The following is a 12,656-nucleotide window of genomic DNA, read 5'->3' on the forward strand; positions in this document are numbered from 1 at the left end:
GATGATTTTATGGTTAATCTGCTGTAAGCTGAACATTTTTATGGGCGCCACATAAAAAAGAATTTTTAGGTCAAAGTTTGTAAGTTTCTGTGATTTTCGGTCATATACTGCGAGAAACTGTTTTGGGTTTGAGGATTTTGAATGTTTATTGATATTTCTTAAATATGGATATATATATTCTACTATTGAGAGAATAACAAACTTAAGATTCCACGTTGTATAGAGGGATTTCTCGCAGTGCATTATGAAAGCGACAGACGGCCAGCCCTGCATAGTTTATGGTTCCACTAATAAGAATATACTATACTACATATACGATCGACCTCGCCGGGAATGAATAGTGCTGCCATGTACTGCGGCGATATTATGTTGGTTTTATTATCGATGCGATCTCTGGTTGGAGTTTGCCCAGCTGTAAACTAGAAACTAGAAACAGCCCATGACAGTTCAAAATTCAGCTTGTGAGCTACCGTTTTGCTTCTATGTCAAGATCAATGGAGTGGTGGAGTGGTGGAGTGGTGCAGTGGTGGAGTGGTGCAGTGGTGGAGTGGCGGGAGAGAGACCCCAAAGAAATCGAAATCGAAGTCGGAGTAGAAGAGTTGTTACAAGCTTTGTGATGTGATGCCCTTGCAGAGAGTACCATCGGTCTACGGATGGGTTTCATGGGAGCGACTGGTTGCACGATCTGTTAGAGTATCTATGGCTTCGATCTACAGCAGCATACCATCTTTCTTGTTGTACTTTCACTTGTGCAAACACACACAAAAGGGAGCCAAGAACGAAGCTGCCGCCACAGAGGGTCATCAGCATCAGCGTCATCTGCTACATCATCATCATCATCATACGGAACGGGATGGGATGATCGTCATCATCATCATCTTGATGATCGGGGCTCTGCTGGCTAGTGGCTGGTGGCTGCTCGGGGTCTTCAGTAGCCAGCCAAGTGGCAAACCAAGCGGTCTCTCTCCTCTCTCTCTCTGTCTCTCTGAAATTGGAAATTCATCTGTGTTTTCGTGTTTGGATCTGTAAAAATATATAAAGATTGCATGCCTGGCACGTGTCACGTGTTCCGCCGGCAGACCTTGCCGCCTCCTCTGGTGCTGCTCTTCGCCGGTCTGCTGCTCCTCGGCGATGGCATTGCTGTGCAGGGCCTCCACCGCCACAGCATCATGATGAAAACCTTCCGCTATCTGCAGGAGACCATGCTGCGGAACAGCCTGGAGCGGGCCCACCTCAATCATGGCATTGTCTTTGAATGCCGCACCATGTAAGTCGTCAAAGGGGCAGGGACAGGGGCAAGGGCAGTGATTGATGACTGATTTTCCCACCCTTTGCACACTTTCCCCCCTCCCCACCAGTTCGGACAGGGACTTTGGCAACGAGGTGCACTTCCTTCTGCAGTTGGGGGATCTTCGGGGCTTCCGACAGCTGGATGCCTCCAAGAAGCTGGCCCTCTTCCTGCATGGCTGGAACGACAAAGGCAGCAAGGACTGGGTGCAGGAGCTGTTGCTGAGTAAGCGATTCGAGAGCGTTCCCCCCACCCTTGATTGTGACTCCCTCACTCTCCGTTCTCCTTCCCCTTCTCCCCACCACCAGCATGGACCCTATTTGATGCCAGCTACAACGTGTGCGTCGTGGACTGGGGCAATCTGTCGCAGAACGACTACAAGACCGCTTCTATGTCCATCTTCGATGTGGGCCTCACGGTGGCCGGGATCATCATGGCCCTGGAGGAGCTGCGTCCCAGCCAGTTCCATCGCAGCAACGTTACCCTGGCCGGCTACAGTCTAGGGGCCCATGCAGCCGGCTATGCCGGAGCGGTGCTCGAGGGCCAGGTGGAGCAGATCATCGGCCTGGATCCGGCCGGACCGCTCTTCTCGCTGCCCGCCGAGGTCTCGCCCAAGTACCGGCTGGATCCCACCGATGCCAAGTTCGTGCAGGTGCTGCACACCTCCGGCGGCTCTTTGGGGACGAGCCTCAAGTGCGGGCATGCCGACTTCTATCCGAACGGTGGCCGGGCACCGCAGACGAACTGCAAGATGTTCATGAATCTCCGCGACATGCAGAACACAAGTGGGTGGCAGATCCTTGGATTCTTCCAACAAGAATCATTGACTGTTATTTCTTTTAGATCCCATTGCCTGCAGCCATTCAGCGGCTGCCATCTTTTTTCGACAGTCGATGGACCCGCAGTACCCCTTCGTGGGCTACGAGTGCGGCAGCTACCGGGAGTTCGCCGCCGGATATTGCGACCAGAACCGACGGGCCCGTTTCGGCATCCACTCGCAGAGGAGGGCGCAGGGGAGCTTCTACTTCACGACCGCCTCCCAGCAGCCCTATGTGCAGCGGCGGCTGGGTGGTTGGCTGAGCGGCATGGGGCGGCAGGTGGACTCCACCTCCGCCTCTGGCCAGAAAAAGAATGGTCCAGGTCAGCTCATGCTGCGCCTCTGGACGAGCGGTTGGCGGAGGGGCGCCAGTCGCACTCGTGAGCGGAGACGAGTGCGGAGCCGACAAAGAGATCTGTGTCTGTGGCAGTAGTTCCTAATGTTTATTTATTTTTTTATGTTATTTTTTTTACAGTAAAATATATTTCCAGCCGAAAAGTATGTAAAAGTGAGAGACAGAAACGAGGGCGAACGAGCCCGTGCACGTACGTATTGAAAAGAGAGTAACCGAAGCAACACCAACGAAAGAGAGTAGTCGAACCGTAATCAACGAAGAGAGTAGCCGAAACAGCGCAAAGCATTCACTCTCTTTAGCCATAGGTAGGCCTCGGCTGAGCCAGCATGCCGCTCTCTCCAGCCAGAAGAGAAGCCTCGGCTGTGCAAGCATGACGCGATCATCGGACGGTTGCTCTTGCACGCCAACGAGCCATCTGCAGCGATCGCTGCGCCACCGCGACTGTCTGCCAGGGAAGGATAGACGCTCTCTTCGTGCGATTATCCAATAAGAGATCTCCGCGCCACTTCCCTGCCTGGCCAGGCACATACTCTGCTATCGTTTCCTACTGCCTCCCCCACGGTGATGCCCCGTAAATATTTTCGTTCAATTTGGCAGGCTCCAAATGTTCCTTTTACTCGGAATTGCATGTTGGCCAAAACGAACAAGCCCACACACATGGCCAAGTCGTTGACTTGCAACAGCAAGGGGATGGGGTGGGGTGGACACACACTAGCGATACACGCAGAAGTCGGGGCTGGGGCTGGGGCTGGGGCTGGGGCTGGGCTGCATTTAACAGTTAATCGTAAAACAAAAATGAGAAAAAGCGAAGCGAAGCGAAGGAGCAACAACAGCCGCAGCAGCAGCAGCAGCAGCAGCAGCGAGAAACGAAAAACAATAAACTGAAATTCAATTTTCGCATTGTAAAACATAATTTTCTACAAAACTTGACGTCAGCTTGGCCCGCTTTTTGCGCTAAAAGGTAGTTAATATTTTTGCAGTCCATTGCTGGCCAGATTCTCCCCCCTCACCCCAACACCCCCTCCCAAGGTATGTGCAATAATGAAGGTAGGGTCTCACATATTAATATTGTTCTTAATTTTCGTGAATGCCTTACCCCCTGGTTTTATGTACCGTTGGTTCACCCTGTTCCCTGGCTTCAGTCTCCGCCATTTTCTGCTGTACATTCCACTCGAGTTGTTCTTGTTCTTGTTGCTCCTCCAGTTCCTGTTCTGTTCCGTTCCGTTCCTCTGGCTGCTGCTGCTGCTGCTGCTCCTGCTCTTGTTCCTGTTCCTCCTCCTGCTCCCTCTTGTTTCTGCCGTTCCTGCCGTTCCTCCCGTTCTTCCCGTTCCTCTGGCTCTTGTTGTTGCTCTGCCGGCTGCTTCCTGTTTTGTAGCTGTTTTTGAAATTTATGGCACCGTCGTCGCTGCTGCCCCGTCGACTTCTCGCATGAGTTATGCGCTTTTTATTTCAGCTCCTGGCCACGTTAAGTGTTAAATTGTTTTATGCATGCATGTGCGGGACGCGGGACGCGCTGTGTGCCCGTGCCCGTGCCCGTGCTGGTGCTGGTGTCGGGGCCAAGAGGTGGCAAGTGGTGCACACACACAGGGCCACTTCTAATAGGTGGCTCGGACTTGCCATTTAATTATGAAAGTTGATTCTCACAAAACATTTCAAGAGGCAGACAAAGAGAGAGAGAGAGAGAGCGAAAGAGAAGGAGAAGCCGAAGGAAGGAGCGAGTCCTGGAATGTGTAGCTCTCGAAAGGAATTAAGGGAAAGAGATATTCATATATACGTATCCATATGAGCATATGTATGTATGTGTGTGTATGCATGTTTGATGGAAAGACATTCCATTGATGACATTTTTTAAATCACACAGCATAGATAAATGTATGCATATATTTTTAAAAACTTTTTAGCTACTTAATTGATGGATTTTTCGAATTAATTTGGATTCATTTTATTGGAAATAGATGCCAATTTCACATAACGAAAGCAAGGTCTAAATTAAGAACCTAAATCGAAAAACAATAAAAGAGATACAATAATAATTAATTTTACTAAAAATTTCGTGGTTATTTCAACCATTTTTGAATTCAATTTAGAAAACTATTTTAAAGTAAATTTTTCTATACATTTTGGGGGTAAATTCCATCGATGTTCGGCCCCAAAACAATGTGTGTGTGTGTGTGTGTGTGCGTGTAATTTAGAATGTGTTTTTGTAGTACTTAATTTTCGGAACAAGTTGGCAGTCATCGGCTCGAGTGCGGACACGAATAGCAAACAAAAAGGAGAGAACAAAATAAAGAACAGAAAGAAGAAGGAGGTGGAGCGCAGAGCAAGTAGTAATTTTTTCTACTGTTGACTCGAACCAACAAAGTGGCAAGCGTTAATGCGAAAATCATTCACACACAAGCACACACACATACACTCTCAGAGAACGAGAAGGAGAAGTTACCCCACAGCCAGTGCGCGAGGGAAAGAGAGCGAGAGGTGGTGAGGGGGGAGGCTAAAATCTAAAGCAAATTAACGTTTTAAACACCTCAAAAGTTTCGTGTTCTCAATGGCTCCCTTCCCTTCTTTCTCTCACATTCTCTTTCTGCTCCTGCTTCGGTTTAACCTCTCTTTCTCTTTCGCTCTGACTGTGCATATTCATTGCACCTGGCGTCGAGTCGACGTCGTTCTGCTGCTGCCGCTACTTCTGCTGCTGCCGATCCTTGCGCAAAAGTTAAGTGTTTCTTTAGCTTAATAACGGAAACATTTTAGTTGCTGTTGCTGTCGGACGGGGACGTGGATGGGGGGGGGGCGGACCACGGGGCGGCTGAGCGATACGATAGACGCTTACACATAAACACATTCAAATGCTTCCGGCAATGTGTAATAGCTGTACAAGGACGAGCAGGTCCTGGGCTCTGACTCTTCTTGTCCTGGCTTCGAATGCCCTCCAGTGGCTGTAAATAACTCGCAGCAGGTGCCCCGTCCGTGCATCCGTGCCCCGTCTAAAGACGTCATCAATGTTGCCAGCAAGAAGGTGAAATACCAGAGAGAGGGGGAGAGAGAGAGAGAGAGACAGAAACACTGGACTGGCCAAAAGGAACTGCAGCTTGTGGCAACGTTTTCTTTTGATTACACGCCGTGTGGTCTCCTCCATTGTTCTCCCACACAAACTGCCCACCCACTGGCCACCCACTGGCCACCCACAGCCCACCCACTGCCACAGTCTGTGCGACTCTCCGCATAAGTGCAAATGAGCATGAAAGATGAAATATTAAGAGTCGTCTCGGACTTTGGTTTTTTTCGGTCCATGACTCCTTAGGGCTTCTCCCGCTCTCCCGCCCTCCGATCTCTCCTCTCCAGTGCACTCATTTGGCCAAATGCAATTTTCGCTAAGAGCGCATATCCGCCAAAACAGACACAAAAAATGGCAACGGCCAGCAGCAGGCAGCAGGCGGCAAGGCGGCAAGGCGGCAAGGCGGCAAGGCGGCAAAAAACTTGGTCAAGTCAGCAAGTCGGCCAGCTACACTGCCCAAAAAAATCACAACAAAAATGTGGAAATTATAGAACAATTGCTTTTCGAAGTTTGTCAACCTTTTGGCCAGAATATACAATATAGTCAACCGATTTTGGATATTCCGAACCAAAAGAAAAGTCTTTAAGAGAGAGTCAAGTTTTCAAAGATCTTAAGAAATCTTCGCTATTGGCTATATATGTATGTACATACATATATGTATGTATGTATGTATAGCCTATAGAGTCTTGGGGCGACTATGCAATCACAAAAATCTGGACAGCCCAAAAGTGTGCTATGATTTTTGTGCTCAGTGGAGTGTCAGTATGTTCCTCTTGGACTGTTTTTTTCTCTCTGGTCGTATCTCTTCTCTCTAGCTTTTCTGGCTCCGCGTTCCCCAGTCGACCATCATGGGACAGTGGCAACAACATTGCTCCTCTTCTCTCTCTCTGTCTCCTCTGTGGCATGCTGCAGCATGGCCGGCGCTTGACAAAAGTTATGGGGTATTCCCCTCACACTTCAGGACAGCATGATGTCCTGCTTGTAATTGGAGCATGTGTTGCTGGCGCCCCCACCCCCCAAAAAAAATGTGGCAAGATCTAAGGATAACCTGAGACGAAAACACTTGATCGACTCGGCATCGCTTGACTTGAAACAGCCCCTCGGTACATCCCTCTGTGCCTCATTGTGTGGCAACATCCATCCCCTGCTGGTCGGTCTCCATTTACTGCGACACTAAAATATTGTGTTGCAGCTCTGCCTGATAATCATTTGCCGTTCCAAAAGGCAGCCTTTTCGAGGGCTGACCATTTGGACACCTGACCTGCTCTCTCTGTCTCTCTGTCTTCATCGCTATCCCTTTGCTCTTTCTTTGTGCACTCGAGGTGATTAAATTTCCGCGAGAGCAAGAGAGAGAGAGGCTCAGCACGAGAGGTACTGGGGAGGTTTGAGCATTCAATTTCCAGTGCATACAATTTAGTTAATAACTTTTAAGCAAAGAGCCTCATAAACTCTATCTTCCCAACTCTCCCTCTCTCTTTCTGTCTCTCTTTGCCTCTCTGTGACAGCACTCTTTGTTTTAACAAATGGCTAGCAATAAACTAAACGCTGCGGATTACGACTAGGTGGCCAGGAAAATGATTCGAAACGGAAGGAAAGAGAGAAAGAACAAAAAAAAAAATAATCGCGATACTTAGGGCTCGCACAGCCAATCGAAGGGGCTATCGATGGATATCGATGATCCGATTAGACCGATATCGATCTAATAAATTGCATTTCAAGAATATCATGAGTATTGGCAGTCCATCTCTAGCTATGGTAGATGCTTCAAGGGTCCATCTCTAAGTCGCTCAGACGCATCTCCATCTCCACATATCGCTCTCTTCCTCTCTCTTTCTATCTCTCTCTGGCAGTCTGTGTGTGTGGTGCGGTGTGGTGTGTGTCCTGCCAGTTGATATGTCCTGGCTCTAAGGATGCTTTTAACCAAACAACAGCCAGGGATAACAGCAGGGGCAACAACAAAAATGCTCCAACAACTTAAGCTTAGCAATGACAGTGGCGTGAAAGTGGCCAAACGAGAAGAGAGAGAGGAGAGTGGAGAGAGGAGAGAGGAGAAAGGGGTGCGAAGGAGAGAGAGCCATATAGAGGATAAGCGCAAAAACGGAGACAATGCGGAAAATTGTAAGACACTAAAATTGGCTAAAAGGACTCAACAGCCAAACAGGAAGGACAGGCAGTAGTATGTTGATGCTGTGCCACCCCACACCCCCGCTCTGCTTGCAACACCTCCTTCTTCCCCAGTGCCACACAACCACCTCCTGCCTTCTGCTTTGGGGGCTCTTTGAGGGAAGGAACTCATAAAAGTGAGCAACAAATTTCATTGTTTATAGCCAGGCTTCGGCTACATGTGTGTCTCCCTGTTTCTTACTCTCCCCTCTCGCACTCCCACTCCCTCCCACTCTATCTGTTTCCCTTTCTCCGCGTGTCTTTGTGTTTTGCAATTTGCTTGCCATAATGCCGGGCCATTTTGTGTTAGGACCCTGCCCCTGCCCCTACCCCTGCCCCTGCCCCTGCCACCACTCGCAGCACTTATGCTTCTTCAGACCTCGACTTGTGCCTCCCATAAATAAAAATTAGTTTCACTTTCATCTGGCACTTTCACTTTCACTGGTTTTTCTTTGGGAAAACTATTTCGAAGAGAGAGTATTTTTGTGGAATTTCCTTGGATTTTTCCCCCAACGCTTTCTAGTTCTGCAGACCCGAAAAGAGTCCTCGTTGAAGATCCGAAAAAGCGTTTGGAAATCTTTACAAGTGAAGTGCGTGCTTCCCATAAACCCGCAAGGATCCTTCAGTTGTAATCTGTTGATGCTCCCTCGCACATGGTTTATTAGAAATTCATTTTATTACAACTCCCTTCTGCCCCTCCACAATCCCCACCCGCGTGGTGTGGCAAAGCGTGAAATTAAATTTGACTTGCCTCAATATCATTTTCATTTTCATAGTTTCCCCTCCCCCCACCCTGATGGGGGGCTTGCTGGGAAGGGTTTCTATATAAAATATTCGAATAAAAAGAAAGAAAAAAACAGTGTGCCTAGCGAAACTATGCACATATATATTTTTTGGCAATTTTTATGTTCCAGAGTTTGGAGATTGTGAAGGAAAAGCTGCGTGCGGAAGCGTAACGAACATTTTTATCCATGGCCATGGATTTTTACTAGGCCCTTAAATTATATTTTCATTGTTATGTACCTCCCCTCCCCTCCGCTTGCCCTATTGCCCCTTTGCCCACTGGCTCCCGTCATGTCAGAAATCCTTCAAGCAGGCCACGGGATTGCGCCCATTTGTCCTGCTTGGGGAGCTCCGAGCGACTGGCGACTGGCCACTGAACCCCGAGCTGCCGAGTGACTATGTCTCCTGGCTCCTGCGAGTCCTGTGGTGGATTCGCGTGGCTGCGTCGTGTGTGGTGTGTTTTCAGCGAGGCGGCTGTGGAAGCAGCAACAGTTGGTCCCTGGAAGCCACTGCCACTGCCACTGCCACTGGAAGGAGGAAGGAGGAAGGAAAGAATTGGCTTGGGGTTTTGTGGGACTGCCGGAAAGTTAACCAGAAATGTATTTGAACGAAAAACCCACAAATATATCATATGAAATTTTTGTTACTATGGCTGCGAGTGAGAGCGCGAGCGCGAGTTCTCCGCCGAGGGCTCTTCATCGGAAGAGGCTTTCCAGTAGAGGGATAAAACGTGCGTGCGTGGCACCTTGACGATGCCCAAGTGAAGCTTCTTCCCGGTCTGTGCACCGAAGATGAGAATCTCGCAGCATTGGGTCAGCACGATTTCCCCCTGGGGGGTCAGCATTTCCAGCTTTCCAAAGAGTTTCCCCTTGACACCGCTCTTAGCGGACAGGCCGAGCTCAATCATCTTGCCGAAATATGGAAGTATATTTAGGTAGCCCAGACCAAGCTGCTCCGCATTGACGTCAACCCGCTCTGGGATGTTGGGGATTATTTCAAAAAGCGGCTTGTACATCGCATCACTCTCGTCTGAAAAATTCATTTTGCGTGTCTGCAAAAGGAAAAGCAAGAATACGATAATTAGCACTCGATATATTACCATATATAGGATGCACTACAGCTATATCTATATCTATATCTATATCTATATCTATATCTATATCTATGGGTGTAGCGGAAATACATACCTTCTTGTTTAGAGTTGAAAAATCAGCAAAGTTTTTCCTGGACTATGTGTATCTCCGACAAACACTGATAGGTTTCTGTGTATGCCTCTGTTCAGTGTTCAATGACAACTATTTGACAGCAATGGAAACTGCTACTATATCAAAATATGGCTTGCTGTTTTGCTACACTAACAAAACTCCACTGAGAGAAGAATCACAAAAATATAAAACAAGACATAAAACACTTTAAATAAATACTATACATTAACTTTTGTTGGAAATATATTTAATTCAAACATAAAAATGTTTAATTTAATAACAACTTAACCCAAGTAGCTACTACCCTGCCACGTTCCGAACCGGAAACACGCCACACTTCCGTCCCCTCCATCGTCACTTCATCTCCTCCCCCTCTGGCAATGCAAGCCAATACCGTGACTTGTGTTACCCAGCCACTTTACAGCCATGACTGCTAATACACATATGTAGATAAGCAGTAGGCGCCACACTTATTCTAGAATGTACCATTTCAAAGGTATAAACACAATAAAAACAGATCTCTCATTTGAGAGACTGTCATCACAAAGGCTGAAAGGTGTTTGTTTGACAGCCCAGGACTTTCAGCCTACTTCATTGAAAAATACTAAAATCGCGGTTTTCACCATTTTATATACATTTTATCTTGAGACTGAATGGTCTATATCCATATTGTCTATATATTTAGCTCTACTTCTGCATTGAGAGACTGCCTTCCTTTGGGTTGCCACAAGTAAAATGCCATTTAGCTACATTCTATATGAATATAGTATAAACCCTTTAGTTATATCTTTCAATCAGATGCGATTTCTTATGGGAAAAGTTCACTTGTGGCAGTGCCACAAAGTCTCTGGCCAACAATCGTTCCTGGCTAATTCACCTTTTTCTGGGTAAAGGCCCAATTAAATGCAAATTTACCAAATATTAAATTTTATTGTCAAGATGAGAATTTTGCCAGCGATTTTCCTCTCTGCCCCGCCTGTTGCTCTGCCACACGCTGGATACATTTTATTAAACACAAAAAACCGGCTAGAAAGCTAACCAGAAAGATAACGGCGCATCGCAGGTGAAATACCCTTCAAAAAAATTCCTTCTTTTTCAATTGAAACAACATTGGTCGGTGGTCATCAGCTGCGATGAGGACATCATTTGCATGTGAATTCTATTTCGATTTTGTCCTTATTTTTAATCACCTTTGGCCCCTGCTGTTGCTTGTTGAACCGCAGTCCTGTCTGCTCTTCGATATCCTTGATGCGGACACGATGCTCGCTCAAACATCCCACCGTATCGGTATGGCCATTTTTGATCACGTATGCCTCGATGGCCACTGGCTGAACATCGCCGCCGGGCCCCTGCGACTCCTCGATGATCAACACCTTGAAATAGTGCGACGGCACAGGCACGGGCATGGAGGCGTTTTTACACTCCCTGTACTCCAGCCAAGATTTATCGGTGCCGTGGTTTTTGGGTGTGAAAATGGGACCCGTGTAGGTGTACAGCGACCCGCACTTCTGGGTCTTCAATGTCACATACCGCTCCAGCTCCTGCCAGATCGGACGCGTGAAGGCTCTGCCAATCTCCGCGCAGCCACCGGTCAGCAAAAAGACATCGGTGTATCGGAGACACTCAGGCGCATCTGGCGATGACCCGGCGCGGAAATGCTCGCAAATCCACGTGGCGCTCTTCGTTTCTATGCCACGCGACATTATGTAGTCCTTGTGCACCAACAACTGCTCGACACTAGGCAAGCCGTACTTGAGAATATCCAGCACATTCGCCAGGGGGGGCTCCTCCAAGCCCATTTCCTCCTTCGGTTTCGGCAGCAGAAACTTGATAAGTGGCTTGACTCGATCGCATATCTTGTCCTTCAGCCCCACCGGACGGCTCCACAGTCTAGCCTCGTGATTGGTGCTGAATGTCGAGAGCTGTTGGGTTGAGGTTGTGATTGGAGGTTATTCCCCATGCACACCCATACCATGCCTGAGGGGCAAATACTCACCACAGGATACAGCTTGCGGCGATTGTGATACACATACGGATCCCTCTTGATCACATCGAATAGATTATTGATGGATGTCTCCTGCTGCAGAAAGGCACCGAAAACGAATGCCGCCACTCCAACCGAGGCGTACAAGGCAATATCTTGTGGTTCTGGCATTGTCTGTCGTCTTTAATGGTTTACTGTTCTAATATATTTTTGAAAAAGTAAATGTTTTTCCGTGCGGAGAGGTTTTATTTATGAGTATTTGCATAGTCCAACGTTGAATAAGTTTTAAAACAAAGCCTACTCTGGCGTTGAGAAACTATGTAAACGAAACTGAGAGTCCCTTTTGGCTGAGTCCCTTTCATTCCTTTGCACAATCAATCTCTCTCTCTCTCTATCTCGAACACCAACAAGTTGTGTATATATTGCGGTGGGACACGGACAATGCATCTCTCAATTGCTCGACTGTGTTCAGGAAAAGACTATGCAATACCAGGATGTTGCACTAGGGACCAAAAAGCTGTTCTTTGGCGGGGTTTCTATGACGCCCAACAGAGTAACGGTCCAGGTTAACAGCCTGTTACTTCTCACGGGGACCGATCTGCATTAACAGCCCGTTTACAGCACACTGGAACCGCCCCCTGACAGCGCTCGCTCTCACGATCCACACGCCTCTTGAGCGGCCCCCTAGCCGTGAACTACTGAATTATAACGATTATGTTATATATACATACATACATATGTAAGTATATAGATGTATCACCAACCGACTCCTCGGAGCACTCCTACGAGCCCAGCCATTCAGCCAAAGTTTTCTCTCTTTTGGCTACAAAATTCCTCACAATTCGAATGTACCCTCTGCAAAGGTACACAAAATTTGGCAAAAAATACATACATATGTAAATACATACAAATATAAGATGGTGAGACGAGACGAAACAAAATAAAAGCGACAAAAAGCACACGGAGTGAAGGAAACGAAATTGTTGCCGTTGGACAATACGATAAAATT

At 47.7% G+C, this 12,656-nt stretch overlaps 3 protein-coding genes across 4 annotated transcripts; 1 reads left to right on the forward strand and 2 right to left on the reverse strand.

Annotated features, from left to right (window-relative positions):
* Window positions 1-946: 946 nt before the first annotated feature.
* On the forward strand, window positions 947-2,593 carry LOC108158891 (lipoprotein lipase). The gene is made up of 4 exons (XM_017291716.2): window positions 947-1,267; window positions 1,359-1,513; window positions 1,597-2,073; window positions 2,132-2,593. The coding sequence occupies exons 1-4, from the start codon at window positions 1,047-1,049 to the stop codon at window positions 2,536-2,538; spliced, it is 1,260 nt and encodes a 419-aa protein (XP_017147205.1). The 5' UTR covers window positions 947-1,046; the 3' UTR covers window positions 2,539-2,593.
* A 6,436-nt stretch (window positions 2,594-9,029) lies between these two features.
* On the reverse strand, window positions 9,030-9,766 carry LOC117189020. Its single transcript, XM_033393885.1, has 2 exons — window positions 9,646-9,766; window positions 9,030-9,509 (listed from the first exon to the last, which is right to left on the reverse strand). Exon 2 carries the CDS (start codon window positions 9,498-9,500, stop codon window positions 9,105-9,107), a length of 396 nt encoding a protein of 131 aa, XP_033249776.1. The 5' UTR covers window positions 9,501-9,509; window positions 9,646-9,766; the 3' UTR covers window positions 9,030-9,104.
* Window positions 9,767-10,578: 812 nt separating this feature from the next.
* Window positions 10,579-11,936, reverse strand: LOC108165103 (endonuclease G, mitochondrial-like). 2 transcript variants are annotated; one of them, XM_017301161.2, is made up of 3 exons: window positions 11,660-11,936; window positions 10,854-11,585; window positions 10,579-10,791 (listed from the first exon to the last, which is right to left on the reverse strand). In XM_017301161.2, the coding sequence occupies exons 1-3, from the start codon at window positions 11,816-11,818 to the stop codon at window positions 10,759-10,761; spliced, it is 924 nt and encodes a 307-aa protein (XP_017156650.1). In that variant the 5' UTR covers window positions 11,819-11,936; the 3' UTR covers window positions 10,579-10,758. The 2 variants fall into 2 exon arrangements, with proteins under 2 accessions (XP_017156650.1, XP_017156649.1); XM_017301160.2 differs by having other exon boundaries at window positions 10,766-11,585; window positions 11,660-11,935.
* Between the last annotated feature and the right edge of the window lie 720 nt (window positions 11,937-12,656).

Source organism: Drosophila miranda, chromosome XL (assembly GCF_003369915.1).
Source record: "Drosophila miranda strain MSH22 chromosome XL, D.miranda_PacBio2.1, whole genome shotgun sequence".
NCBI lineage: Eukaryota > Metazoa > Arthropoda > Insecta > Diptera > Drosophilidae > Drosophila > Drosophila miranda.

Excerpts from the sequence above, each read along its gene's own strand:
- LOC108158891 (XM_017291716.2), top strand. The coding sequence starts at position 1,047 with ATGCCTGGCACGTGTCACGTGTTCCGCCGGCAGACCTTGCCGCCTCCT. Across the intron at positions 1,268-1,358 it reads GTCTTTGAATGCCGCACCAT|TTCGGACAGGGACTTTGGCA; the intron begins GTAAGTCGTCAA and ends CCTCCCCACCAG. Across the intron at positions 2,074-2,131 it reads CCGCGACATGCAGAACACAA|ATCCCATTGCCTGCAGCCAT; the intron begins GTGGGTGGCAGA and ends TATTTCTTTTAG.
- LOC117189020 (XM_033393885.1), bottom strand. The coding sequence starts at position 9,500 with ATGAATTTTTCAGACGAGAGTGATGCGATGTACAAGCCGCTTTTTGAA.
- LOC108165103 (XM_017301160.2), bottom strand. The coding sequence starts at position 11,818 with ATGCCAGAACCACAAGATATTGCCTTGTACGCCTCGGTTGGAGTGGCG. Across the intron at positions 11,586-11,659 it reads GCCGCAAGCTGTATCCTGTG|CTCTCGACATTCAGCACCAA; the intron begins GTGAGTATTTGC and ends TCAACCCAACAG.